The sequence below is a fragment of the Peromyscus leucopus genome, chromosome 8b (assembly GCF_004664715.2).
Source record: "Peromyscus leucopus breed LL Stock chromosome 8b, UCI_PerLeu_2.1, whole genome shotgun sequence".
NCBI classification, from domain to species: Eukaryota; Metazoa; Chordata; class Mammalia; order Rodentia; family Cricetidae; genus Peromyscus; species Peromyscus leucopus.
The window spans coordinates 56,863,691-56,886,904 of record NC_051086.1 but is presented as its reverse complement, the minus strand read 5'-3'; the positions used below and the strand labels follow the sequence as shown (position 1 = coordinate 56,886,904).

The 23,214-nt window shown below is 49.1% G+C and overlaps 1 protein-coding gene across 1 annotated transcript; it reads right to left on the bottom strand.

The window, feature by feature from the left end:
- Nucleotides 1-641: 641 nt before the first annotated feature.
- Trpv1 (transient receptor potential cation channel subfamily V member 1) lies at nucleotides 642-20,326 on the bottom strand. The gene is made up of 15 exons (XM_028888738.2): nucleotides 19,920-20,326; nucleotides 19,090-19,256; nucleotides 18,857-19,009; nucleotides 18,294-18,434; nucleotides 17,890-18,188; nucleotides 16,761-16,940; nucleotides 14,872-15,030; nucleotides 13,296-13,391; nucleotides 11,444-11,514; nucleotides 8,991-9,156; nucleotides 8,512-8,578; nucleotides 6,574-6,896; nucleotides 5,984-6,111; nucleotides 5,415-5,530; nucleotides 642-1,391 (listed from the first exon to the last, which is right to left on the bottom strand). The coding sequence occupies exons 1-15, from the start codon at nucleotides 20,291-20,293 to the stop codon at nucleotides 1,219-1,221; spliced, it is 2,613 nt and encodes an 870-aa protein (XP_028744571.2). The 5' UTR covers nucleotides 20,294-20,326; the 3' UTR covers nucleotides 642-1,218.
- Between the last annotated feature and the right edge of the window lie 2,888 nt (nucleotides 20,327-23,214).

Sequence of the window (23,214 nt, the reverse complement as noted above, 5' to 3'; positions counted from 1 at the left end):
TAACCTTTCCCGATATGGGCCTTACACAAACAACACACAAGATAAGACCGTGTAGTTTCCTTCTAACTGGAAAAAAGAAAGAAGAAAAACTCCCATTTTCTGCCTGTCTCTTTCCCTCTCCTCACACTGTACTGTCTTTAGTACACCTTTGTGTCTGCTCTGGTCTGATAAATACTTTTACTCCTTCCCACCTGACTTGTCACTGCTGTTCCCTACACCACTCAGCAGCGTTCCTCTGGGGTTTCTGCTGCAAGCTCTCTGGCTTGGCTTCTCTTGATGATGGGCTGTAACCTGCAAGATTAAATAAACCCTCTCCTCCCCAAGTGGCTTTTGATCAGAGTGTTTTCTCACACACACACACAGAGAGAGAGACAGACAGACAGACAGACAGACAGACAGAGACAGAGAGAAGCACAGACTAAACAGAAAACCACCTAGCAATGCCAACCCAATTATTATCACCAAATTCATACTTATTAAAAAGCAAGCATATTTGCAGCCATACATAGTTTATTTTATGAATTACAAGACACACAGTGGTAGGCACACTGAGCACTGCAGGAAGAGAGGCAGGATTGTGATTACAACAAATGAGAGATCATTGAAAACTCCCTGCTGTGTCCTTTGGATATGGTTCTGTATTTTTTTTTTTTTTTTTTTAACAGCAATGAAGCTAGTATTTTGTGAAGACTGACATTTTACATCAAAGGGGAAACAATCACTTTGGAGTAACTTGGTTCTGCTGGAATTGGGAATGAGACTGGCATCCCCCACCTTCTCTGGGTTTGTCAAATGACAGACTCCTCCAAAACCTCTCAGGGTAGGTAAGATGTTAACACAGTATAGAGAAGAAAGGTTTCAGCATTTTATATCAAAGCAAGTATTTAAAGGTTGTTTCCCTGGACTCCATTTGCTCATAGTCCCAGCAATCCAAAAATCAGGGCCTAACATGTGTCCAAGTAGAGATTTGTCATCCACTCTGTTTAACAAGGTCTGTAAAGAGCTGAAAGCCAAGTGTTTGAAGATTGGCCTGAAGACAGTGACGTCTGGATGCAGATCTCTTCCCACACACCCTCCGACTTTCCCACAGCATGCCCAGTGAAGTCCTGGGAACGTGCCTAGGCAGCAGCACAGAATGGACCCAGGCAACGACAGGGCTTTGCAGTTCCCTGAGAACTGCCATCCAAAGACCCAGCATTGACCCCTACATAATGTCCTTCACTTCTCCACTGGGCCCATGGAATCCTTGAAGACCTCAGCATCCTCTGGCTTAAGGGATCCTGCAAAATGCTTCAGATGAACTTCCTCAGGCTGGGCAGTATGCCTATCTCGAGTGCTTGCATCCCTCAGAAGAGGAACCAGGGCAAAGTTCTTCCAATTTCTCCCTGAAACTGAAAGGCAACACATCATTACCACGTTGGATACAAGAAAAGAAACAGGAGTTTACTGGTAGGCCTCACATCTCAAGATGAAAGGAGACCTGGGTACCCCTCAGTCAAAGAAGCTTCTCTTTACAGCAGAGACCATGACAGACAACCACAACTGGACAGACGCAGAGATCAGTGGGTTGTGGGGAACCCAGCCCCAGTGGATACATCATCAATGCAACTCCTACACCTAAAGCTCAGGGAACATTTTGGAAGAGGGGACAAAGACTGTAAGAGCTGGAGGACCGGGACGTCTGCTGTGAGACTGTCTCCTAGAAATGGCTGTCTAAATAAGACCTAAACAATGACAGTATCAATAAACATGCAAAAGGAGGAACTCTCACAGAGTCCCACCCCTAGACAAAGAACTACAGACAACTAATGGCTGCTGAGAGAGGGAGAATTAGCCTCTCCAGGGACAAGCTCCCTAACTGGTTATCCAATACAAAGTGGTTAGCCTTGAAATCATATACACACAAACAAAAAACAGACTCAGCAAGTTATATTTATATATTTGTGTATATATGTATATAATATGTATGTATGTGTATATATACTATATATATATATATATGTGATATTTATAAAATAACAAAAGAAAAAGAGGTAATGGGAGGACCTGAGAGGGGATGGAAGGAGGAAAATAATGTTATTATATTTTAATTTCAAAATATATTTTTTAAAAAAAATTTAGCCAGGCATTGTGGCACACACCTTTAATTCCAACACTCAGGAGACCAAGACAGGTGGATCTCTGTGTGTTCAAGGCCAGCCTGGTCTACAGAGTGAGTTCCAAGACAGCCAGGGCTACATAGTAAGACTCTCTGGGAGAAAAAAAAAAAAAAGTATCTTCAAGCTCTTGGATCCATGAAGTTTCCTCTTCCCTCATCCACCCAGGTAACATCTTAAAGTGCTCTTCCTCCAGGCCCTGGCAAACCTGTGACCTCAAGAGTCTATCACACACCTGCTTCCGGCTCCACTGCCTCACTGCCCAAATGGAAGGGTAAAGAGGTTTCTGCAATACAACTCCACAGTGGGCAGCTCTAAAGTGCTGCCAGGGCATAGGTGCTGAGTCAAGGTCCCGCCAGGGCATAGGTGCTGAGTCAAGATCCCGCCCAGGAGACTTGGCAACACTGGGCTTCAAGAACCATGGCATGATCGAAAGCCCCGAGGAGTCTTAAGGAATCATTGTCATTGAGATACCGACTACTAACTGGCTGGGAAGAGGAAACACCCAGCTTGGGAGCTGTTGATCTCGCCAGTCCCAGGGTCTCCAGAGGCATCTACATACAGTTCCCAGTACCATTCATCATGTTCTAAGACCAAGACTCTCCCACGGCCTCCTCAGTTCCTCCACTTAGCACCTTCCTTCCCTCTCCGGCTTTCTCCCACCTCTTCTTACCACATGCAGCTTGGTGGAGAGAGATCCTTGTTATCCAAATGACCTGACTAGGACCACTGGAGTGTGTACTGTCACAAAAGTGAGAAAGCAAACTCCTAAAGGAATGTTCCCTAAGAAATAAGCATAAAGTGTAAAATCTAATATTAAACTCCACAGCTTCTGTTCCAAATCACTGGTCTAACTGGATAAAGGGTCACTGAGATGTATAGTGTAGAGGGCATGAGGTCCTGTGCTCAGAGATAAGCACCAGGGAAACCAGGAATGTTAAACACTCAGGGTTGTCTCCTCAGCAGAGGAGATATACACCTGTTTTATATCTCCTGGGAGTGGATGTAGTTAATAGCCTGGTGATCTGTGCTGTCTGTAGAGCTGGGCCTTGCCTGAATCCCCCAGATTATCACGTTTATCCCAGACTCTTCCTCCCTAGACCTTTATCTTGAGCATTCTTTCTCAGTCAATAGAACCCATTCTTAGGGGAGATGTCACATGTACTTTGTAGCTTGGTGACCTCTACAACGACCTAGATCCTCCTCTAAGCCCTTAAGTTATAGAATCCATTCTTATAGAAGTCACATGTACTTTGCAAAAGAGTTCCAACCTAGTCATGCCTTAAGCTTTATTGTGATAATTGTCACCAGGAAACTTTTTCCCAACATAGTACCATACTTAAATGTATCTAAAATAAACTGCCCAGTGTCAGACTCTAGAAGTTTGAACCAGCCCTGGCAGCTAACTAAGTCAGTGGGAGGGTCATGGCAAGCACTCAGATCATACACAGCCATCTTTGAGTAGCTCTCTGACAATGCTGGCCTGTCTAACAAATGAAAGAACAGGTAATGAGCAAAGGTGACAATGTGGAGTCTTCCCAATTACATTCCCAGGGAAATCACAGAACTGCTGGGGACCTGTGTGAACATAATGAAGCCTCAGAGCAGGGAACTGCTTTCCAAAAATGGGCCTCTTCTTTCTGGACTAGAGATGGAATCCAGGGTGCCTCACGTGCTAGCCAAGTGCTCGACCACTGAGCTATATCACCAGGGCCTCAGTGAGCCTTTGAGGAAGTAGATCTCCATATCCAACTGTAATGGAGGATCTTGTATGGGACTGTTCTGCTCATGACGACTATAAGCTGAGAGACATGCCGTTCAGCAGATGTGCTTAGACTTGAGGTGACAGATGTGAGATACTACAAACCCTAAGAGAAGTGACATTCACAAAGGGGGTCCCATCAACACCCTGGCTCTCTGCTTAGGAACAATTTTACCAGCTACAGTGCAGTGAACAGCCATCCTAGCAGAGCTAAGGAGGAAGCAGGTCACGGGGCAGCTAGAATCAGTAAAACAGAGCATTGGAGAACAGATACTGTGATGTTGGAGGTCTGGTCGGATTTGGGCAGGGTGGTTACCCACAAGTCCTTGGCTGAGAACTAGACCCTGCTTGCCTGCTTGATGATGGTAAGATTTCAAGATGCTTGACAGAGAATGGTTACCATGGGGTTGGAAGCGGGGCAGACACACTTTAACTTGAATGTAAGGAAGGAACCTAGCCTATGTGTGGAAACATCCTTACACTCACTTACACCTGCTCAAGGTGATTCCTGAACAACTGAAGTGCCATCCACTACATAAGGTAATTATAAATAAAATAATCAAAAGTCAATGTTTTTAGGGGGAAGGTAATTGAATCCAGGCTTTCCACAGTATCTTGTCTACAATATCTACAATGTCCAGCACACAATCTGAAAATACTAGACCTAAAAGGGAAACCAAGGAAATGTGATCCTCTGTCACAAAAAGAAAGAAAGGAAGAAAGAAAAAAATAGCAGTTAAGAGAAATGGGTGCCATGATGGCCCAGATGTTGGATTTAGCTAGGGACCACTGAACCCAGGGTCTTGTGCTTGGTAGGCCCACTACCTCTGAGCCAGTCCATCCCTTAGCAGATATAAAGTGTAAAGTAACTCATTAATATGTTCAAAGAAGCAGAGGAAAATGTGCTCCTAATGAAGGAATGGCTAGAAGACCTCAACAAAGAAATAGAAACTTCAACACAGAAAAAACAGAAACTCTAAAACCAAAAGGCTTAAAATTTGAAGTAAGAAATTTTCCATATGGAATTAAGAACCATTTGGAACTGGCTTAAAAAAGGGGGAGCCAATGAATATGAAGGCAGATGGAAAAACATCGAATTTGACAGAAAGAAAAAATAATAAGGACAAAATAAACAGAGCCCTGCGAGACTTCTGCAACAGTACTGTGTGGTCAACACCCAGCTTCTCAAACCTGGGCTATGACTCCATATGGGGTCACATAACTGAACATGGGGGTCACGAAAATGTTGGTTACATCAAAAGTTTTCTGAACACGCAATGACCAAAAGTTAATTTGAAATCAGTGCATCCAAGAAGCTTCCGGCAGTGCTGCACAGGTGTGTCTGAGGACGCGTAGCAGTCACCAGCATGTGGATGGCTGGCATCTGCTGCTGCTGCACAGCCCAGGTCTTACGTGAGGAAAGACAACACGGAGTAGGGAACCCACCTTCCCAGTGTCAGGCCCCTCCCTGCCTGGCACCACCCATCCCATCTCACCTCGGCCTGACCTCAGGGAGAAGCTCAGGGTGCGCTTGACGCCTTCACAGTTGCCCGGGTCCTCGTTAATGATGCCCACATTGGTGTTCCAGGTAGTCCAGTTCACCTCGTCCACCCTGTGGAGGAGGGGACAGGGTCTGGGAGGCCAGCTGTCTAAGGTTGAGCAGCCTTCATATCAGGATGAAGACACGGCAGGCAGACAGACAGCCAGGGCTTGTTTCATGGATACCCGATCCTTCCCAACCACTCCACAAGGTCCAAGAATTTTAAACACTGGATTCCTGGGCTTGGCTCTGCTCACCGGGCAGTCATTTTTGGACACCTCAAGTTATTCAGTGCCTAGTGTTGGAAGTCCTCCCTCCTGAGATCTGAGGTGGGTGTCCTGTGCCCACAGCTGTGTCCTATGGTGGCCCTTGTACCTGCTGCTAGTCTTGAGAGTCCCCTATTCCTGTGATTAGTCCCAGGGAGTCCTGAGCCCGGTATCTAGACCCTCATCTGCTCCAGATGGGTCCCCCATGCCCTGGACTGAGAGCAGAAGTTCTCAGCTTCAACTCCTGCTTTGGCCTTACCTGAAACACCATCGGTAGTCATCCTTGCCATCAGGCGTGAACCCCACCTGCAGCAGCTTGCCAGAGCGGAAGGCTTTCCTCATGCACTTCAGGAAACTCTTCTCTGTGTCCAGGATGGTGATGGCTCTCTGAAGGGAAAGGGAACTAGGCCACCAGTCTGGATTACCCTCTCCAGAATCTCTCTCAGTCCCAGGAGCCTCAAGCTGGCCCTGCAGTACCTCCTCTAACAGGCCTGTTTCCAAAGCCTGGCAGGCACATGCTCTGTGAAGAAGACCAACCAAGCCTGTCTATGCCTAGCTACAGCCTGCTGGGTCCAGGAAGGCAACCCTACGAATTGATAGAGCTCACAAAGGGACCACTTGGGGAGCTGGGTGAGATCAGAGTCCCAAAAGTGGGACTGACCAGTCTAACCCCTCGCTCTGCTACCTGCCAGCTGTGTGGCTTGAAACGCGGATAGATGGCATCTCTAGACCTCAGTGCTTCCTGCCCCCTACTCAATCCCACAGGGGCTCATGTACCCGACTATGTAACAGCACAGGGACCAGTCAGCACCTTCCAGGCCACACTCCCTGCCCCGGTCTGCTGCCCACCTGCAGCTTCCAGATGTTCTTGCTCTCTTGGGCGATCTTGTTGACCGTCTCACCCATGAGGGCAATGAGCATGTTGAGCAGGAGGATGTAGGTGAGAATCACGTAGGCCAGCAACAGGATGATGAAGACAGCCTTGAAGTCATAGTTCTCAGTGAACTCCAGGTCGCCCATGCCGATGGTGAACTTGAACAGCTCCAGGCAGGTGGAGTACAGGCTGTTGTAGGAGTTGTCCGGTGGCCTGCAGGAAGGCCCCCGCCACCTGTGTGCTGTGGACTCCACAGGCACGGAGTTATTCTTCCCATCCTCAATCAGTGTCACCACAGCTACAGGTCACAGGAAAAAGGGGTATGGGTGGATGGAAACCAAAACCCCAGACACCCTGATACATACCTCTCCTACCCCAGCACCCTGCAGCAGGAAGGCTGCTCGGTTATGTAGCACCTCCCCACTCCCAGACTATCAGAAAACTGTAATAATGCACTGCTTTTTTATAATAAGAGCTTTATCCTGATCTACTAGGAAAGGTGTTTGAAGAAATATGCAAAGCTATATGTACATATAAATATAGAGGCCTTTGTATAGCATACAACTTGTTCAACAAGACAGGCCTGGGTCCCTTTGCCAACCACACCATGTCTTTTAGAGGTCCACTCTGTAACCGTGGATGTCAAGCCACACCATGTCTTTTAGAGGTCCACTCTGTAACCGTGGATGTCAAGCCACACCATGTCTTTTAGGGGTCCACTCTGCAACCGTGGATGTCAAGCCACACCATGTCTTTTAGGGGTCCACTCTATAACCGTGGATGTCAAGTCACACCATGTCTTTTAGGAGTTCACTCTATAACCATGGATGTCAAGCAGCCCAGAGCAGAGTAGCCTCTGCTAACATTCTTCGGAAGTTTACTGAAGAGCCTGAGAGCTGCTAAGCAGCTGTGTGCCGTTCTTACCATGCACCAGTGCCCTGAGAACCCCCTAAACCCAATCCCTTCTTGTATTGATATGCAGAACTTCAGATCAGGTGCCGCAGCCCATACCTATCAGCATTCCTAGTCAACAACATTCAACCCTCCTAGACAGGGGTTCTAAAATAAACTGCAGAGTGGGAGCAGAGATGGGCATGCCTCCCTCAGAAACCATGCAACCACAGAAATCAGATGAGAACTGAGGCAGAGGCATGTGCTCACAACAGGATGTGGATCAGGTAGAAGGGTTGAGGATCTGACTTGAAGGAGCTCCCAAGGACCAGATCTCAGCTTCAAGATAACTGATGATAGCAAGGATTATGACTCTTGTGACAGTGGGAATCTACAAGGAGTAAAAAGAACCCCAGGGCCATACATCCTTGTGTTTAAAAAGAATTGAATTGAGGAGGGAGAGAAAAGCTCTTCCTTAAGATAAAATGCCAGGGACTAAAGGTGGGAGGAAAGGCGGGGTTGAGGAATCTGAAGGCTGCAGCTGTAGCTCAGTGGGAGCCAGCCTGGCATGTATTAGACCCTGGGTTCAATCTCCAGGAAAAAAGAATGGAAGGGATGAGAAAGGGAGGGGAGGAGTGGGGGAGGGAAGGACAAGAGAGACAGAGAGAAGGGAGAAAGCAACAAAAAGACAGATTTTTAGAGTGGTAAAATTGGGGAATCTGGGTAAGAAGAAGAAAGGAGTCATTTGTACAACTCTTGGAAGTTTCCTGTGGGCCTGAAATAGTGTTGAAATAATTGGATGTAGCTATATGGCAAGCAAGTAGCACAGTATCTCTAAAACAACTAAGAACACTTCATAAATCAGAGTTTCAAGTTCTCAGGCTCATGCCGATGTGTGTTCTGTCTGTCCCTCTGTCACCTCCAAGCATGCACCTGGCTCCTCCTCCCCCGGCCCTGCAGAGCCTGAAGAGGTCAGGTGAGCAACACACCTGCCTGCCACCAGCTTTGACTCAGCGAATTACCTGTGGAGAATCCAAACAAGAACACGAGGTAGACGAACATAAATCGACACAGGTCTCTGAGGATCATCTGCAGGAAAGAGCAGCCTGGTAAAAAGACAAGTCCAGCCATGGGAGGAACGCAGGAATGATCGGGGCTGCATCAGCCTGGAGTGACCAGAGAATGTGCGACAGGAACCCGCAGTGGGCCAGGTTCTATGGTTTTCAGCTCAGAGGTCGTGAGGAATTGATTCATACGTCTCCCATGGCTTTTGCTCCGGTTGGGAGATGGCAGTTTGAAACACAAAGGCAACAAGTTAGAAGAAAATGTCCATGCCAAGGTCAATGCCAGGTTGCTTGATTCTTGGGGAATAAATAGGCTAAGAGCTAAACAGACGGCTGGCTCCCTGGAGGATGCAGAAAGGCTGAACAGAATGCATAGGACAGTATCTCACATCCATGGAGCACACAGGGCTCTGTGGAAAGCACCCCTGGGGACCCACCTTCTCGATCATGACAGCATAGATGCCCATCTGCTGGAATCCTCGGGTATAGTAGAGCATGTTGGTCCAGCCCAGGGCCAGGGAGAACACCATGGAAGCCACGTACTCCTTGCGTTGGCTGAAGTACAGTACCACAGACACCAGCATGAACAGCGACTGCACAAAGCTGAGGGCAGAGGCAAAGTTGGTCAGCTTAGGGGATGCCAAGAACACAAGACCTGGGGTAGGGGGAGTGCAAGAATCGGAAGAGTGAGAACGTATCCACCCAGGGCTGGGGCTGTGCTGCCTTTCGCCCACACAGTCTCAGCAAGCACAAGGAGGGAAATGTATGGCAGGCTGTGAGGCAAAATTTTATTCTTAGAAGCACAAGGTACATATAGTATAGATGCTCCTTGATTCATGATAGTTATATCCTGCACAATCCATTGTAGGCTAAAAATGTAAGTGAGGAATGTATTGAATACTCCAACCTACTGATGATGAGCATGTATGCACTCGACAGGGTCCGCTGCTTCCCCTCGGGGCGACCCCACTGAAAACACGGAAGGGTGTGCAGGAAAACAAGAAAGGTCAGGAAAGAGGAAGAAGTGAGGAAGAGATAGATGGCAGCCATGAGAGTCCTAAGGCTAGCAGCAGAGAGAAGCACCAGGGTGAAAGGGTCGGGCTGGGAAACAACCCAGTCACAAAGAGTAAACAGGAAACAAGGTACGGTGGTACACATCTGTCACCCCAGCACTCCAGATGCAAAGGCAGGAGGGTTGCAGTGAGTTAGAAGAGAGGCCAGTTTGGGCTACATAGAGGACCCTGTCTCAAACAAAAGAAAGAAAAGAAAACTCTAGAAAGAAATCCCTCAAGAGGAAGAAAGGTGATCTGACCATGCGTTACAACTTATAAGTTTGACTCTGAGGAAAATTGCACCTTCTTTAGGGTATGTGGGAAGAATTAACATTGTGTACAAAGAAAACTAAACAAGTGACAATTAAGGGAACTATCAGCCAGAAGACACAAATAAAAAGAGTAATAGGAGTATTACAAAGCTGTGCAACGTTTAGGAATATTTACAAAAGTATAAGAATGCAAATGGTGATTATGACAAAGACAAAAACAGTATGTAATCACATTGGAATGACGAAAGAGGGGAAGCAGATGGGGGGAGGAGGCTAAATCCTTCTCTGCGGCATGAGCAGGTGTGAGAAGAAAGAGCCCAAGGAAAGAGGGTTTCAGAGAACGGTAAAAGTTGGGGGCAAGAAACCCTAGATTTGGGTATAAGCATTTTTGCACTCTTATGAGTTATATCAGTAAGTCTGAGTAGTTTTGATAACATAAAAGTACTATATGTTAATAAGTATAATTGCATGAATGTACGTTCGTGTGTGTGTGTGTGTGTGTGTGTGTGTGTGTGCGCGCGCGTGTGCGCGCATGTGTGTGTTTACCATAACTACCATGAGCCTGTAACTTCCAGGAATGGAATCTTGAGTCTACCATCACAATTCTGTGTCGGGGGACAATTCTTCTTTTTTAGACAAATCAATATTGTGTTAACCAGTTGCTATAGACCCTAAAATTTGAGCTTGCCCTTTGGGACTAAAATAAAGGTGTCTGAAGATTACAATGGGGACATGAGGTTTATGAATCCTAGGAACAAACTAGTCACAATAGCACCGGAAATCAACTCGTTAATCATACCAGAAATGAGAAGAGAACCCCAGGACTGAGGGAGACCTGGGCATCAGAAGAGAGTTTAAGTCAGGATCCTGGGAGACCCAGAGTTGAAAGCCCTCTGTGCAGGATGATGTTCACGGGTTCTAGTTTATGTTATGAACAGAGGCTCTGTAACACCTGTGCCTTCGCTTACCTGTCCCCTCGAAAAGCAATGGCTCTCAGCCAGGAGCACACACCACCCCCACACACCCACACCAGGGAAAGGACCTTTGGTGGCATCTATCTGCAGGTGTTTTTAATAGTCAAGCCTGGAAGATGGGGGAAAGTGACTGGAGAGAGGCCGGGGATGCTGCTCAACACTCGGTGCCCGGGACACTCCCTTTCCTGCCAACTGTGAATTATCCAATCCAAACGTCCTAGAAGCTGGAATGAAAATAAAACGACCCTTTCTTAAAGACTGGAGACTCTTGAAGGTGAGAACCGGGTATGCCCCACCTCCATCTCCCAGGGTCAGCCCAGTGGAGGGCAGAGGGAGGCACACACCGAACAAAGTGAGGAAAGGGACACCTGACGCCAGCCGTAAGTCACGTGGCCCTGTGACACAGCCCGTTGAGCCCAGCACCTGACATTTACCTGGCAGAGCAAACAGTTGTTATTCATTCATCTGGTGACTATTGCTTGAGTTCTCACTGAGGCCCTACTACGCGCCTGTTCAAGCACAGGTGAGACAGTGAGGGGGAACTAACTTCTGTCACCTCGGGAGGCTAGACGAAGCACGAAGCATCACTTACAAAAGTATCTCACTGTAGCTGTCCACAAACAAACTCTTGAGGGACGGCCGCCTCTGCAGGAAATACTGAATCTGCGGGTGAACAGACAGAATAAGTTTCTGGGAGGTGTTAGATGTGGATGAATGGCATGCTTTCCAAGTGTCACCATGTTGGAAACCCACCAGAGTGGGTTCCAGCAGAGAGTGTGAAGAACGGAGCAGCTAGTGAAGCCAACAGGGAGGGTGATGTTACCTGACTACAATTATAAGTGTATCTAGAAGGCAATTCGGGAAGGAAAAGATCACCAAAACGCTACAGCTGCTGCATCCCGTGGTAGGGCTGAGAAGCCTCTTCTAGTTTGTTCTTCCATGACCACCCTCCTTTTCTATAAATGAGCATAGCATAATAATAAATATATAATGTAATAAATAAAATAAAAATCCCTTTACGCAGCCACAACTGAACTAACTCACCAGATCAACCTTTGGTGGCTGGAAATCCTCTCCAAAATGCCTACACATGTCTGCCCCCAGTTTAACCCTTTGTCTGCTAAGAGGTGCCCACTTGCTGCTGGGGCTTTGTACACTCTTAGATAACATAAATTACCAGTGTGAAAAGACAATGTTTCCATGAAGACAAAGTCCAGTGACTGGCAAAGAGAGATTCCCTTAAAGTAAGTATGGTGGTTGAACGAGAATGGCCCCCATAGGCTAATATGTTTGAATACTTCATCCTCAGGCAGTGGACCTGTTTGGGAAGGACTAGCAGGTGTAGCCCTGTTAGAGGAGGTGTGTCGCTGGGGATGGGCTTTGAGGTTTCAAAAACTACTTCCATTATCCCCAGGATTATGTTCTCTCTCTCTCTCTCTCTCTCTCTCTCTCTCTTCTCTCTCTCTCTCTTCTATCTATCTATCTATCTCTATCTCTCTCTCGTTCTAGCTCTCTCTTGTTCTACTTCCTGTTTGCTGTTCAAACATGAGTTCTCAACTGCTGCTCCAGCCACCTGTCACCTGTCACCTCCATTCCTCCATCATGAATTCTCTCCCTCCGAAACCAGAAGGTCCGATAAACTTTCTCCTGTAAGTCACTTTGCTCATGGTGTCTCATCACAGCAATAGAAAAGTCACCAAGATAGTCAGTCACTGAAAAAAATACATGTGACCTGAACCAAGAAGTTTAGAGGTTAAAAATCACAATCCTCAAACACACACCTGATATCCCAACACTCAAAAAGTTAAGGCAAAACAATCAAGAATTCAAAGACAGAACAGACTACATAGAGAAACCTCAAGTATAATAATAATAATAATAATAATAATAATAATAATAATTTGCATTCTGATCTCTTTTCATGGACTTGAGTTCTCACCCCTCTTGAGTCTCACTCAAGGAAAATGAAACTAAAAAACATGAGTCGCATGTATTACCCTAAGCTCTAGTTTGTACAGAGCCCCCAAATTCAAAATTCTAAAAGGAGCCCCCCAAGTTCAAAGAAAAGACCCTGGGGCCTGAGGCGGTGCCTCAGGAAGGTGCCTGATGTGCGAGCCTGAGACCAGCACTCATGAAAAACAAAAGCCAGGTGCAGCAGCATTACACATCTGTGAGACTGGAGCTGAGTAGGGAGTGCGAGGCAGAAGGACACCCAGGGGCTTGCTGGCCAGGCAGTCAAAGGAAGACCCCTCCCACAAGACTCAGTGGTGGAGATCTGCCTGTGTTGCTTGGCTGCCATGGGCCCTTAGGGATGCACTGGATGGTCCCTGCAACCCAGTCTTGAACACCCGAAGGATTCTCAGCCTCCCTCACTCATCTCTCAGTGGTTCTCTTGACCTTTGTCAGTGACAATAGATGCCCACAATTGGTGAAGGAATGCTTACCCCTCGAAAGAAGAAGTAGACTCCTCCCAACACTGACAGGATCTCTCCAGTGACTCGGAAATAGTCTCCAATGGTGTTCCTCAGCTTATAGGGGGGCTGTGAGGCACAGAGAAGCTAGCAACTCTGTTCACTCACTCATTCATCCATTCATTCAGCAAACATTCACAAAAGCCTTACAGTTAAGACTTGGCCCCTGCTTGGGAGACAAGCTTCCATTAAAAGAGAGAAACAGAGGCCTGGCAAAATGATTCCATGCATGTTCCAGGCAAACCTGAGACTGATTTTGGTCCCTGAACCCATTATGGAAGGACAGAGCTGACTCCAAATAGTTGTTGTTTTTTTTTCCAATCCCAATCTCCACATGTTCACCATCACACAACAACAACAACAACAACAATAATTTTAAAGAAAGAAACACAAAGACAACGAGTTATTATTGGACATCTGCAAGAAGGTCCCTCTGTAAGACCTGCTTCTCTGAGTCTCTGGGTATCAGAGGATCCTTGCAGAGCTGTGCTGTCTCCCAAGCAATGTCCCTGCCCAGGTCTCTGAGGGGATGGAGCAGGTGACAGGGTAGGTGGAGGTGCTCTTACAGACCTGGTACATTGGGAATCCCATTCTTCCCACAGCCTGTGGTACCCAGCTGCTCTGCCAGGAGGTAAGGTCAAAGTTCCCCAGGATGAGTGGGAGAAGGACTGTCCTCGACACAGCCATGCATACGGCCCTCCTGTTTCAGCCATTTTCTGGAGAGGATCACCTTGGTGTTCTGCGAGCACTAGCTTGCTCACTCGTCTTACTTATTAGCATGTTTCTCCTCTCTCTAACAAAATGTGTGTATCCTTTCTTTTTGCTATCTTGTTATGATGCTGGGGTGCTGGGAATCAAACCCAAGGCCTTGCACATCCTAAGCAGGCATTATGCCACTGAGCTACGCCCATTATCGTTTTTCTTTTCTTTCCAAATGGAGTCACTAAATGCCTTTTTATATAGAGATAGAACTCCAGTTTTTTAACTAAATTTACGGTGAAATGTTCCAGAAATAGGGAGGAAAATTAGTGCTCTGGGTATTAAATGAGAAGGATCTAATTCAGAAATATAAGGGAGTCCATGGCTCAGAAGAGGGTAAAGAGTCTCGTCCTAAGCTGAACTGGGAGATGGAACACAGGCTAGCACGAAAGAAGTACTCAAGGGCATAATAGGTCTAAGGCGCAACTTTGTAACAAGCAGGTGAGCCAAACAGTGAAGGCTAGCCGGTGGCAATGGAATCCAGGCTTGCACCATCCTATAATCTCCAGATACCCAGCCCAGGGGGCAGCTGCCTCCCCAGTCCTCAGTCCTCATCCTCAGGAACTCAGTGCTCACATGCTCACCCTCCCAGAACCACAGACTTAAAAGACAAAGTCCAGGCACAGGACAGCCTGCAAGAGGGAAACTGAGGGCACGGAGCAAGGCTCTCCATGCCGTCTTTCTACCTCTGAGTGAGCTAGGAAAGGCAAGGACTGGGCCTGGAGCGGACAGCATCTCAGGGGAGTGCCCCACCCCAACCCCCAAGGAGGGCCCATGCTCCCATCCGCACCAAGCCTTCCACAGGCCGATAGTAGGCAGCCGTGGTGAAGACCATCATATACAAGCAGTAGACAAAGAAGTTGAAGTAGAAGATGCGCTTGACGAATCTGTCCCACTTGTCCTGCAGGAGTCTGTTCAAGGGTTCCACCAGAAGCATGTCGTGCCGGTTCTATGGGAGCAGAGGGAAGTGAGGCTCACTCTGGCACCAGCAACTCCCTGAATGGCTACACCAGCCCACAACACTCCTCACACCTATGTAGCCCACACAGTCAAGGAAGAACGTCCCCTCAGCCTGCCAAGCAACCAAGAGTCACCAGCGGTCTGAACCGTTGGACAGCCAGGGCCTTGGGCTGGTCCCAGCGCTGCTGTGGTTCCTTGAATGACCCACCCTCTTAGCTTCAGTGTCTCCATGAGTACCTTGACTGGGGAGAAACTGGACAAGCCCGAAGTCAGTGGTTCTCAACCCCGGGGCCAAACAACACTTTCACAGCGGTGGCCTAGGGCCATCAGAAATCACAGATATTTACATTACGATTCATAACAGTAGCAAAATTACAGTTACGAAGTAGCAATGGAAATAATTTTATGGTTGGGGGGTCACCACAACATGAGGAACTCTATTAAAGGGTCACAGCATTAAGGAGATTGAGAACCACTAATCTAAGTGCTCAGCTTAAGGACATCAGTATTTCCCAACATTGTATCTAATCCCATTATCTCTAACAATTGGCTCCCAAGTCTACTTCTGGAGGTTGGAGTATCACTTTAGGAAGAGAGGACAGATGAGGTGGTCTTTCATCCAATGAAAGTAGGATAAAGTATTCAGTAAGTCTCACTTGAAGCTTCACTTGAAGCCAAAAATATTAAATAAAATGCCATCCTCAGTACACAAAAGTAAATTCTAGATAAAGCACCCAAAATGAAACATCTACGAATGAGTGAAAAGGGAATGCAAAAGGGTTGCTGTGTAACTCTGTAAAGAACAGGCCTTCAGGGCACAGCACACAATCCAGAAGCCGAAAAAGAAAAAGACCAACCAGCTTGACCCTACCCAAATGAAACCCTTTTATACGTAAAGGGTTCTGTTTGTGAAATTAAAAGGCAAGAGACAGGCTGGGAAGGAAAACCCACTGCAGCATGAGCAATAGAGAAAAGATTGAGTCATTCAGAAGCAAGAGGTCTATACACCGGAGGCAGCCAGCCAACAGTCCTGTAAACCTTAGGAGACCCACCAAAGAAGTACAAAAGGCCAGTAAATGCTTGACAATGTTCCACCTCACAGCAGGATGTGGTGACCCAGGATTTACAATCCCAGCACTTTGGAGGGAGGAGGGTCAGGAGTGCAAGGCTGGCCTGGGCTGCATCGCAAGCCCCATCTCAAACAAGAAGAAACATGGTGGGCATACTTTTTGATTTGGAGATAGCAATTTCATGTATCTTTCACTGACAAATCCTCAGGCTTCTGTCAGTGGCCTGCAGCGTGGTGAGCAGCTGCAAATAGCTTGACTGTCCTGTGGGACGAATGCCGGGCAACAGCTTTTAAATGAGACAGACATCCGGGTGCTAAGGTAAAGCTAACTACCACACACGCCAATGAGTGAAAACAACTGCTTATCCTACAGTGTGTGTAGTATGATCCCATTTACACAAATAAAAAACTCCATGAAGCTTTTTACGTGGTATAAAAGAGAGCTGTCCTTATCTCTGTAAGTCTGAAATGTTCTCATTTTTATGAGCTAACGACTATCATTCATTTGCTAAGGAAAACATAATGGAAAGGAGGTGGAACAAGCCTGCAGGGCATGGGCTCTGGCAGCAGCTTTTCAGGTGAGACTAGATGGAGCTTGAGCCTGGGAAGGGTGGAGCGGGGTGCACCACCCACTAGTCTTGGCCACTCACAGGGGTCTCGCTGCTGCTGTAGGCGATCACCTCCAGAACCGAGTTCTTCTCACAGGTGTCGATGCAGGACAGGTCATAAAGTGAAGAGTGCACAGGCCCATAGGCCCATTCAGTGAACTTCCTGGACAGGTGCCGACACTCAGGTTCGTGGATCTCCCTCTGGAGAATGTAAGCCAGGACCTGTAGCAGGTAGGAGAGTCCTATCAGGCCAGCCCAGGCCAGGCCACAGGCTGCTTCCCCAAGCAGGCTCTGAGCTCTCCTGAAAAAAAGGCACTCAGCTTCCCACCTCCACCAGAGACCCAGCCCAAGCCCCAGCAACTAGCTAGATCCTCTAGCTTAGCTGCCTTTAACCTCAGCAGCAGCTGATCGGGTGCATTACACCAGGGCCCCAAGATTTACAGTCCTTCTGTGAAGGACACTGGTGGACCCCTTCTAGAAAACTTCAAGCCAGAAGGAAATAATTGAAGTCTAAGGAATAAGCCAGTCATGATGGTTCCTGGCTGTAATCCCAGCACTCAGAAGGCTGGGACAGGAGGATTGATGCAACTTTGAGACCAGTCTAGTTAATCACATACCTGCCTCGGCTACAGAGTGACATACACAGAGAGAGAGAGAGAGAGAGAGAGAGAGAGAGAGAGAGAGAGAGAGAGAGAGAGAGAGAGAGAGAGTAAAATCCAAGAAATACAATGAAAGCCATAGGGAGCTCTCACAGGGCTTAAATGGGCAAGGACAGCTTCCCAGTATCTCTATGATTGAGAAAGCCCTCCCCTCTAATTCGAGCAGCCTCAGACACATCATCAGCCTTACCTGACATCACGCATAGGACCCTGATTTGGCTGGGGCCTGGTCTACTCCAAACTTCCCTCTGAGGACCCTCCTTGTCACTCCAAAAATCTTGCTCACCCAAGTAAAACACCAACAACCTCTTTTTCTCTCAACCTAGACTAGACACACACACACACACACCCCTCAAGTCCCCTGTTGGACGGTTTCTGCTCACAGCTCCTCGGACTCACATCAACAGCCCCATTCGCTGGTGGAATTAGAGTCCCGTACACACAGTCCTCTCTGCAGCCAGCCCCCCTGCCTGCCTGGTAACAGCAGCTCCAGGCCAGAGCCCCCACCCTACCCCAATCTTCCCAGTGCTAGCAGCCAGAGCCAGCGGTGTGAGCCCCTTCTTGTTGGTGAGCTCTTCCAGCTTCAGCGTGGGGTGGAGTTTGGCGCCCAGAATCAGGATCTCATTGTACATGTTTGTCACGAACTTGGTGTTCTCGGCTGTGTTATCTGCCACCTCCACCAGGGCATGTAGCACCGTGTTGCCCACCGAATCCCGGGCACTGATGTCTGCTGGCTGCCAGGAGTTCTGCAGCAGGAACTTCACAATGGCCAGCTGGTTGGTACACGCAGCTAGGGACAGAGGCAACTCACCTGCAACCAACACAGGGTCCCCAGTGGGGCCCCAGGAATGAGACTGGCTAGTCCCTGAATGACTGGGCCTCCAGCTCCCTCACGTACCCCTCACGGCCTCCCTACCAAAGTAGAAGCCAGGCCGCCCTTTGGTTTTCTTGAAGAAGTCTCCATTGGCTGCAGCCTGGACGTCGGCTCCGTTCTCGACCAAGAGAGTCACCAGGGCCATGTTCCGCCTCTCAATGGCAATGTGCAGCGCTGTCTGGCCTACAGAGGGAAGCCCACTGTCAGCCTTGTGATGGCAGTCCCCTGGGGCCCAGGGAGACCAGGGAAGGCCCCTGGCAGGCAGCAACTGTGGAAGAAACTCACAGGAAAATGTCAGCACAACCCCTCCCGGTAGGAGGCCGGGATCCACAAAGGAGGCCAGGAAAGTCGGGAAGCAGGAACGAGAACAGAAAATACCAAAGCAGAGGAGGCAGAGGGAGACAGGAGGGAAGGAGGAGGAAAGAAGGCAGAGGTGAGCACAAGGGAGTCATCAGGAGAGCCGCAGAGATCCCAGGGAGGAGACTGCAGATGAGAGAAAGGGTAGGGAATCAGAACCAGAAAGCAGCACAGTGGCAGGGACTGGGGCAACCCCCTCAGGGGGTAGGTGTGCTGTAGCTGTACCAAGCCACCCCCTCCCACCTCACCCTTGTAGTAGCTGTCTGTGTAGCTGGCGTTGACAAACTGCTTCAGGCTGTCGGTCTGCCGCGCGATGTCCAGGAGCAGGGCGATGGTGTCGTTCTGCCCGTTGTGAAGGTTGAGCATCGCTTTCAGCAGACAGGTCTTTCCTGTCTCTGGGTCTGAAGGGCAGAGAGAGGGTCAAAACCAGGCCAGGACCAGAAAATGGCCCCTCCTGGGAAGCCAGCCCTCACAGGGCCACCTTTGAACTCGCTGTCCGTCAGGCGCTTCTTGCTCCTCTGCAGGAAGGGCAGCAGGCTCTCCAGCTCCTGGCAGTTACTCTGAGCCACGGCATCGAAGATGCTCCTGCGGTCATAGAGCCTGGGGGGCTTCTCAACACCAGTGGAGACAGAGTCCTGGGATGCCTGCCTGGAAAACAAGTCACACCCTCAACTCGGCCCTGCTGTCCCTTGAAGCCTTTGGGGCTTGTCAAGGAATGTGACTAAGCCCCAAGGCAAACCAGCCAATTTAGGAAACCGATGTAAAGGGGACCTTGGGGCACAGGTGTCCCATCCTGCCCCTGGCCTGTCTGTAGACAGCTTGGAGGAAGTCTTTGCTACTGCCAACTCATCTTCTACCTAGCCCACCTGCCTTCCTTCTGGGGCTCAGGAGACAGGAGCCTAGAGGGGCTAGGCAGGGTTGGCTTGGTCTCTGATGAGTAAAAAGACATCTTCACACTACCCAGAAGCCACCCTGAGTGACTCCCCACCCTGCCTCAGAGGAGGTAGGAAGACTGATAGGCTTTTGTCTTCCTAGTCCACAAGATCCTAACCTCGAATTTGAAGTCTGAGTATTTGGGGCTGGTGAGCATCCAGGGCCTGGATATCTAGCATATGCTGGCAGCTGGGAGCAGTGTACACACTCCAGCATCTGTGACTGTGTGCTAGTGAGGGGACCACCTCTGAAGGCTCTGCAGCTCCCCAGTTCTGTGACTTTTAACCCAGAAGCAAGATCACTTTGAGGTGCTACCCCATGGCTGGGACTGCCACTGATGGAAATGGGTCTTGGCGGGGAAGGACCCTCCAGATTTACCTGACACAGGCAGGTCCATCCCCAGGCCTCTGGATAGTGACAACAGAGCTGACCGTGATGAGAGGGCAGGAGACCAGCCCGCCTTCCTCATAAGGGCAATCCATAGGTGAGGCCTCCTCTGAGTCACCCTTCCCAAAAAGCCGGGTGCGACTCCTGGTAGTGAAGATGTGGGGCTTGGCTGGAGATGGCTTGGCATTGAGGTCTCTGTCTGGAGGGTCCAGGCAGGAGTTCTCTTGGGGTGGGCGCTCAGACTCCCCAGAGTCTAAGCTATTCCATTTCTTCATCTTTGCCAGATCCTCTGCGGCCCAGTGTGCAACCTGCAGGTAGCCACAAAGATGAGGTCTGTGCCCATCTTGAGGCCCACAGATTCCCATCTCCTCCCTGCTCTCCTTGTCAAGGCTCCTGGGAAAGCAGGATGCTGCAAAAGCCCCAATTCATACAGCCCCACAGCACTGAAGCTTTCGGGGCTGTGCCTCCCACTCCAGCAGCCCTGGGGAGACAGAACTGCAGTGTCCAGCGGGTCCCTGTGGCCACAGTGGTCAAGCTCCCCAATTTGGAGCCAGCAAGCTCTGGGGCTGAGGTCAGAAGCCGCCCACCCTTGAGAGTCTCTGGGCCTCAGCTGCCTGGTTTGTTCTTCCTACCTCCTCCTACCACAGTAGAGAAACGACATGATGGAGGCCAACGAGGTTGACCAAGCTCCCAAGAGCCAGGCAGTTCATGTTCATAGAAGATGATGATGTCCTCCATCTGTGCTGTATAAATTCCTGTGCCAGGTGCCATGAATGACACGTACCACCCACCTTTGTTTCCACACAGCTGCGGCAACCATGTCAGAACTGGTGTATATGCACACATGTGTGCAGCATGTATGCATGTCTTGGGTCATTTTTGTGAAACTGGTATATTTCAAGCATCTCAGCCTATACTTTGTGGCATCATTTGCTGTGGGACTGGCAGGTGTTCTGAACCTCTAGGGACAAGCTGGTTCCTCAGGTGTGTGCCCTGCACTTAAGCAGTGGCTGACACTCTTTCTTGCCTCATCTCCCATGTTCCCCCTACACCTGCTGGCCATCCTGCTCCCTGGTGCCCAGGTCTCTCCTGGATCAGGGACCTTTGCTCCCATGGTGCCTCCACCTGGAGTGTTTTTTCCTCCCCTCCCCTGGCCAAAACTTCCCACCCTTCAAATGCCTCCTCCCCTCAGAACCCAATGCCAGTATACCTATCTCCACAAAGGCCCCGCATCCCTGAACATCCAGAGTAGCCAGGCTCCTGCCTATCCATCCTGACAGCCCTTTCAGCACAGTCCACTTTGTGGTCCAACTGTCTCTGTCTACCTGCTGCTTCTTCTCGTGCCCTGTGACCTCTCCCCAGCAGAAACTTTGTCTGAAAAAGCCATGCTGTGTCCCTTCCCACCAAGGCTCAGGGACCATCATGGAAGAAGAGGCAGAAAGCTTGAAAGAGTCAAAGATCCCAGGAGGACACTATGAAACAATGCCTTCAGGACATGACAGGGCTGCTGCATTGGTGGACTCACAGCAGCTGTGGTTTTCTGTACAAAACCAATCCAGTCCACACTCAGGATGGGGAGGGCTCAGGAGGCCCCATCCCTCCCCATGAGTTATTGGTAGCTGGTGCCTGCTGAGGAGGGGAAAGTCAGGAGTGTGGCCCCTGGCAGGTTGCCTCTACTCCAGTGGGTGATCCCATACCCGTGCACATTAGGTCTACACCCGTGCACATTAGGTCTACACTCATTTCAGTTATTTAGAAGGAGGAGACATGAAGTTGGGCAGGTGACATGGGAGACAGCGAGGCTAAGAGGATGGATATGCTCAAAATACCTTGTATTTGTGCACGACGTTCTCAAAGAATAAATTTTAAAACGTATTTTTAGAACAGGAAAGGTTGTGCTGGACGCTGTGAGAGAAAGAAGAGTGAGCAGACACAGGCCGCCGTCCATCTCGGTTCGCAGCCGGTTAGGGAAATGAACATTCCAGCTGCGTCTACATTCTGGAAAGCAGCCACTGACAGGGGTTGAGGAGGTCCCTTGAGTCCTGAGTTTCCAAGGGGAAGTCCAGGCAGCACAAACCCCGAGCACATGGCCAGGCCAGGCCCATGAATCAGCTGTGGACTAATATTCACTGCCACAAAGAAACAAAATGAGGGCCCCTGACCAGCCCCAACCTGTGACTGGCAGAGCATAGCTACTTCTCCTGCTGGTCCGCTCTGGGGAGCACCTGAGGCTGTCCCACCTGTCTGAGCCACTTGGGCAGAGAGTGCTCCCCCCAGATGCAGAAATCCTCCTTCTGACCACTCCTCATCTGCTCAGCTCACCATCCAGCCCCATCTACACTGTGCATTCAGACAAAGGAACTATGGCGGAAGCTCAGTTGAGCAAGAAACAGAACGGGGGAGTGTGATTAGGCAGGCAGCAGGAAGCCAAGAGGAACTTTGGAGACATGGAGACTGGTGCTGGGGTAGGCTTTCAAAAGGCAGCTTCCTGTCAAGGACTGTTGTTCACAGTCTGGGGAGGCTGTAGTCATTTTAAAAGCTCAGCAGGGCTGAGGGTGTGACTCAGTGGTAGAACGTGCTCAGCATGCATGAATTAAATTAAATCAATTAAAAACAAATAAAAGAAAGGCACAGGGGGCGAATGAGAATAAGAATGGCCAGCATGCTTGAGCAAATCCTATGAACAACACCAACATCGCCTACATTCACTTAACGCCCGCATCTCTAAGAGGTGGAAACTGAAGCCCAGAGAGGTTACATTATTTCCCAGATGTCACACAGTGACCAGGAGGAAGCTGGGTTTGACTGAGAGCCTCTCTAGCACTCTGCCACCTCTCTGGAAGGCTCGGGGCTATTGATCACACGTTCAACACCATCCTAAGCTCCACATCAAGCAAGGCCTGAGGACTTGATCAGATCAGGCACTCCTCCTGCCAGACAGGAGGCCCAAACCGAAAGCCACCTCCTGATCAAGCAAGCATCCCAAGAGGCCCCAAACCCCAAAGTACAGGTAAGGTACACGGCCCATACCTCACTCTCTCCAGAACATCCACCTTGGATAATGCTGAATGCAAACCCAGGAATAAAGGAATCCTGAGAAGCCGAGCCACTTGACAAGAGAGAAGCTGCCAGCAGGACCCTCCATGAACTTTGCAGCAAGGTTCTCAGTTGGGTCTTTGCCTCTTCCTTGGACTGATCCCCAATCAAGCCAAACCAGGAACTGGGGATGCAGCCTACAAGTTACTGTGAATCCTCACTGCTCTTTCCACAGCCAGTTCCCCTTGGA

What these genes read in the sequence shown, in the direction of transcription:
- Trpv1 (XM_028888738.2), bottom strand. Translation starts at nt 20,293, where the DNA reads ATGGGAATCTGTGGGCCTCAAGATGGGCACAGACCTCATCTTTGTGGC. An exon ending in TCTACTTCTTCTTTCGAGGG is followed by an intron (nt 11,515 to 13,295) that starts GTAAGCATTCCT and finishes GTTCACCCGCAG; the next exon opens with ATTCAGTATTTCCTGCAGAG. An exon ending in AGAACATCTGGAAGCTGCAG is followed by an intron (nt 6,112 to 6,573) that starts GTGGGCAGCAGA and finishes CTTTCCCTTCAG; the next exon opens with AGAGCCATCACCATCCTGGA.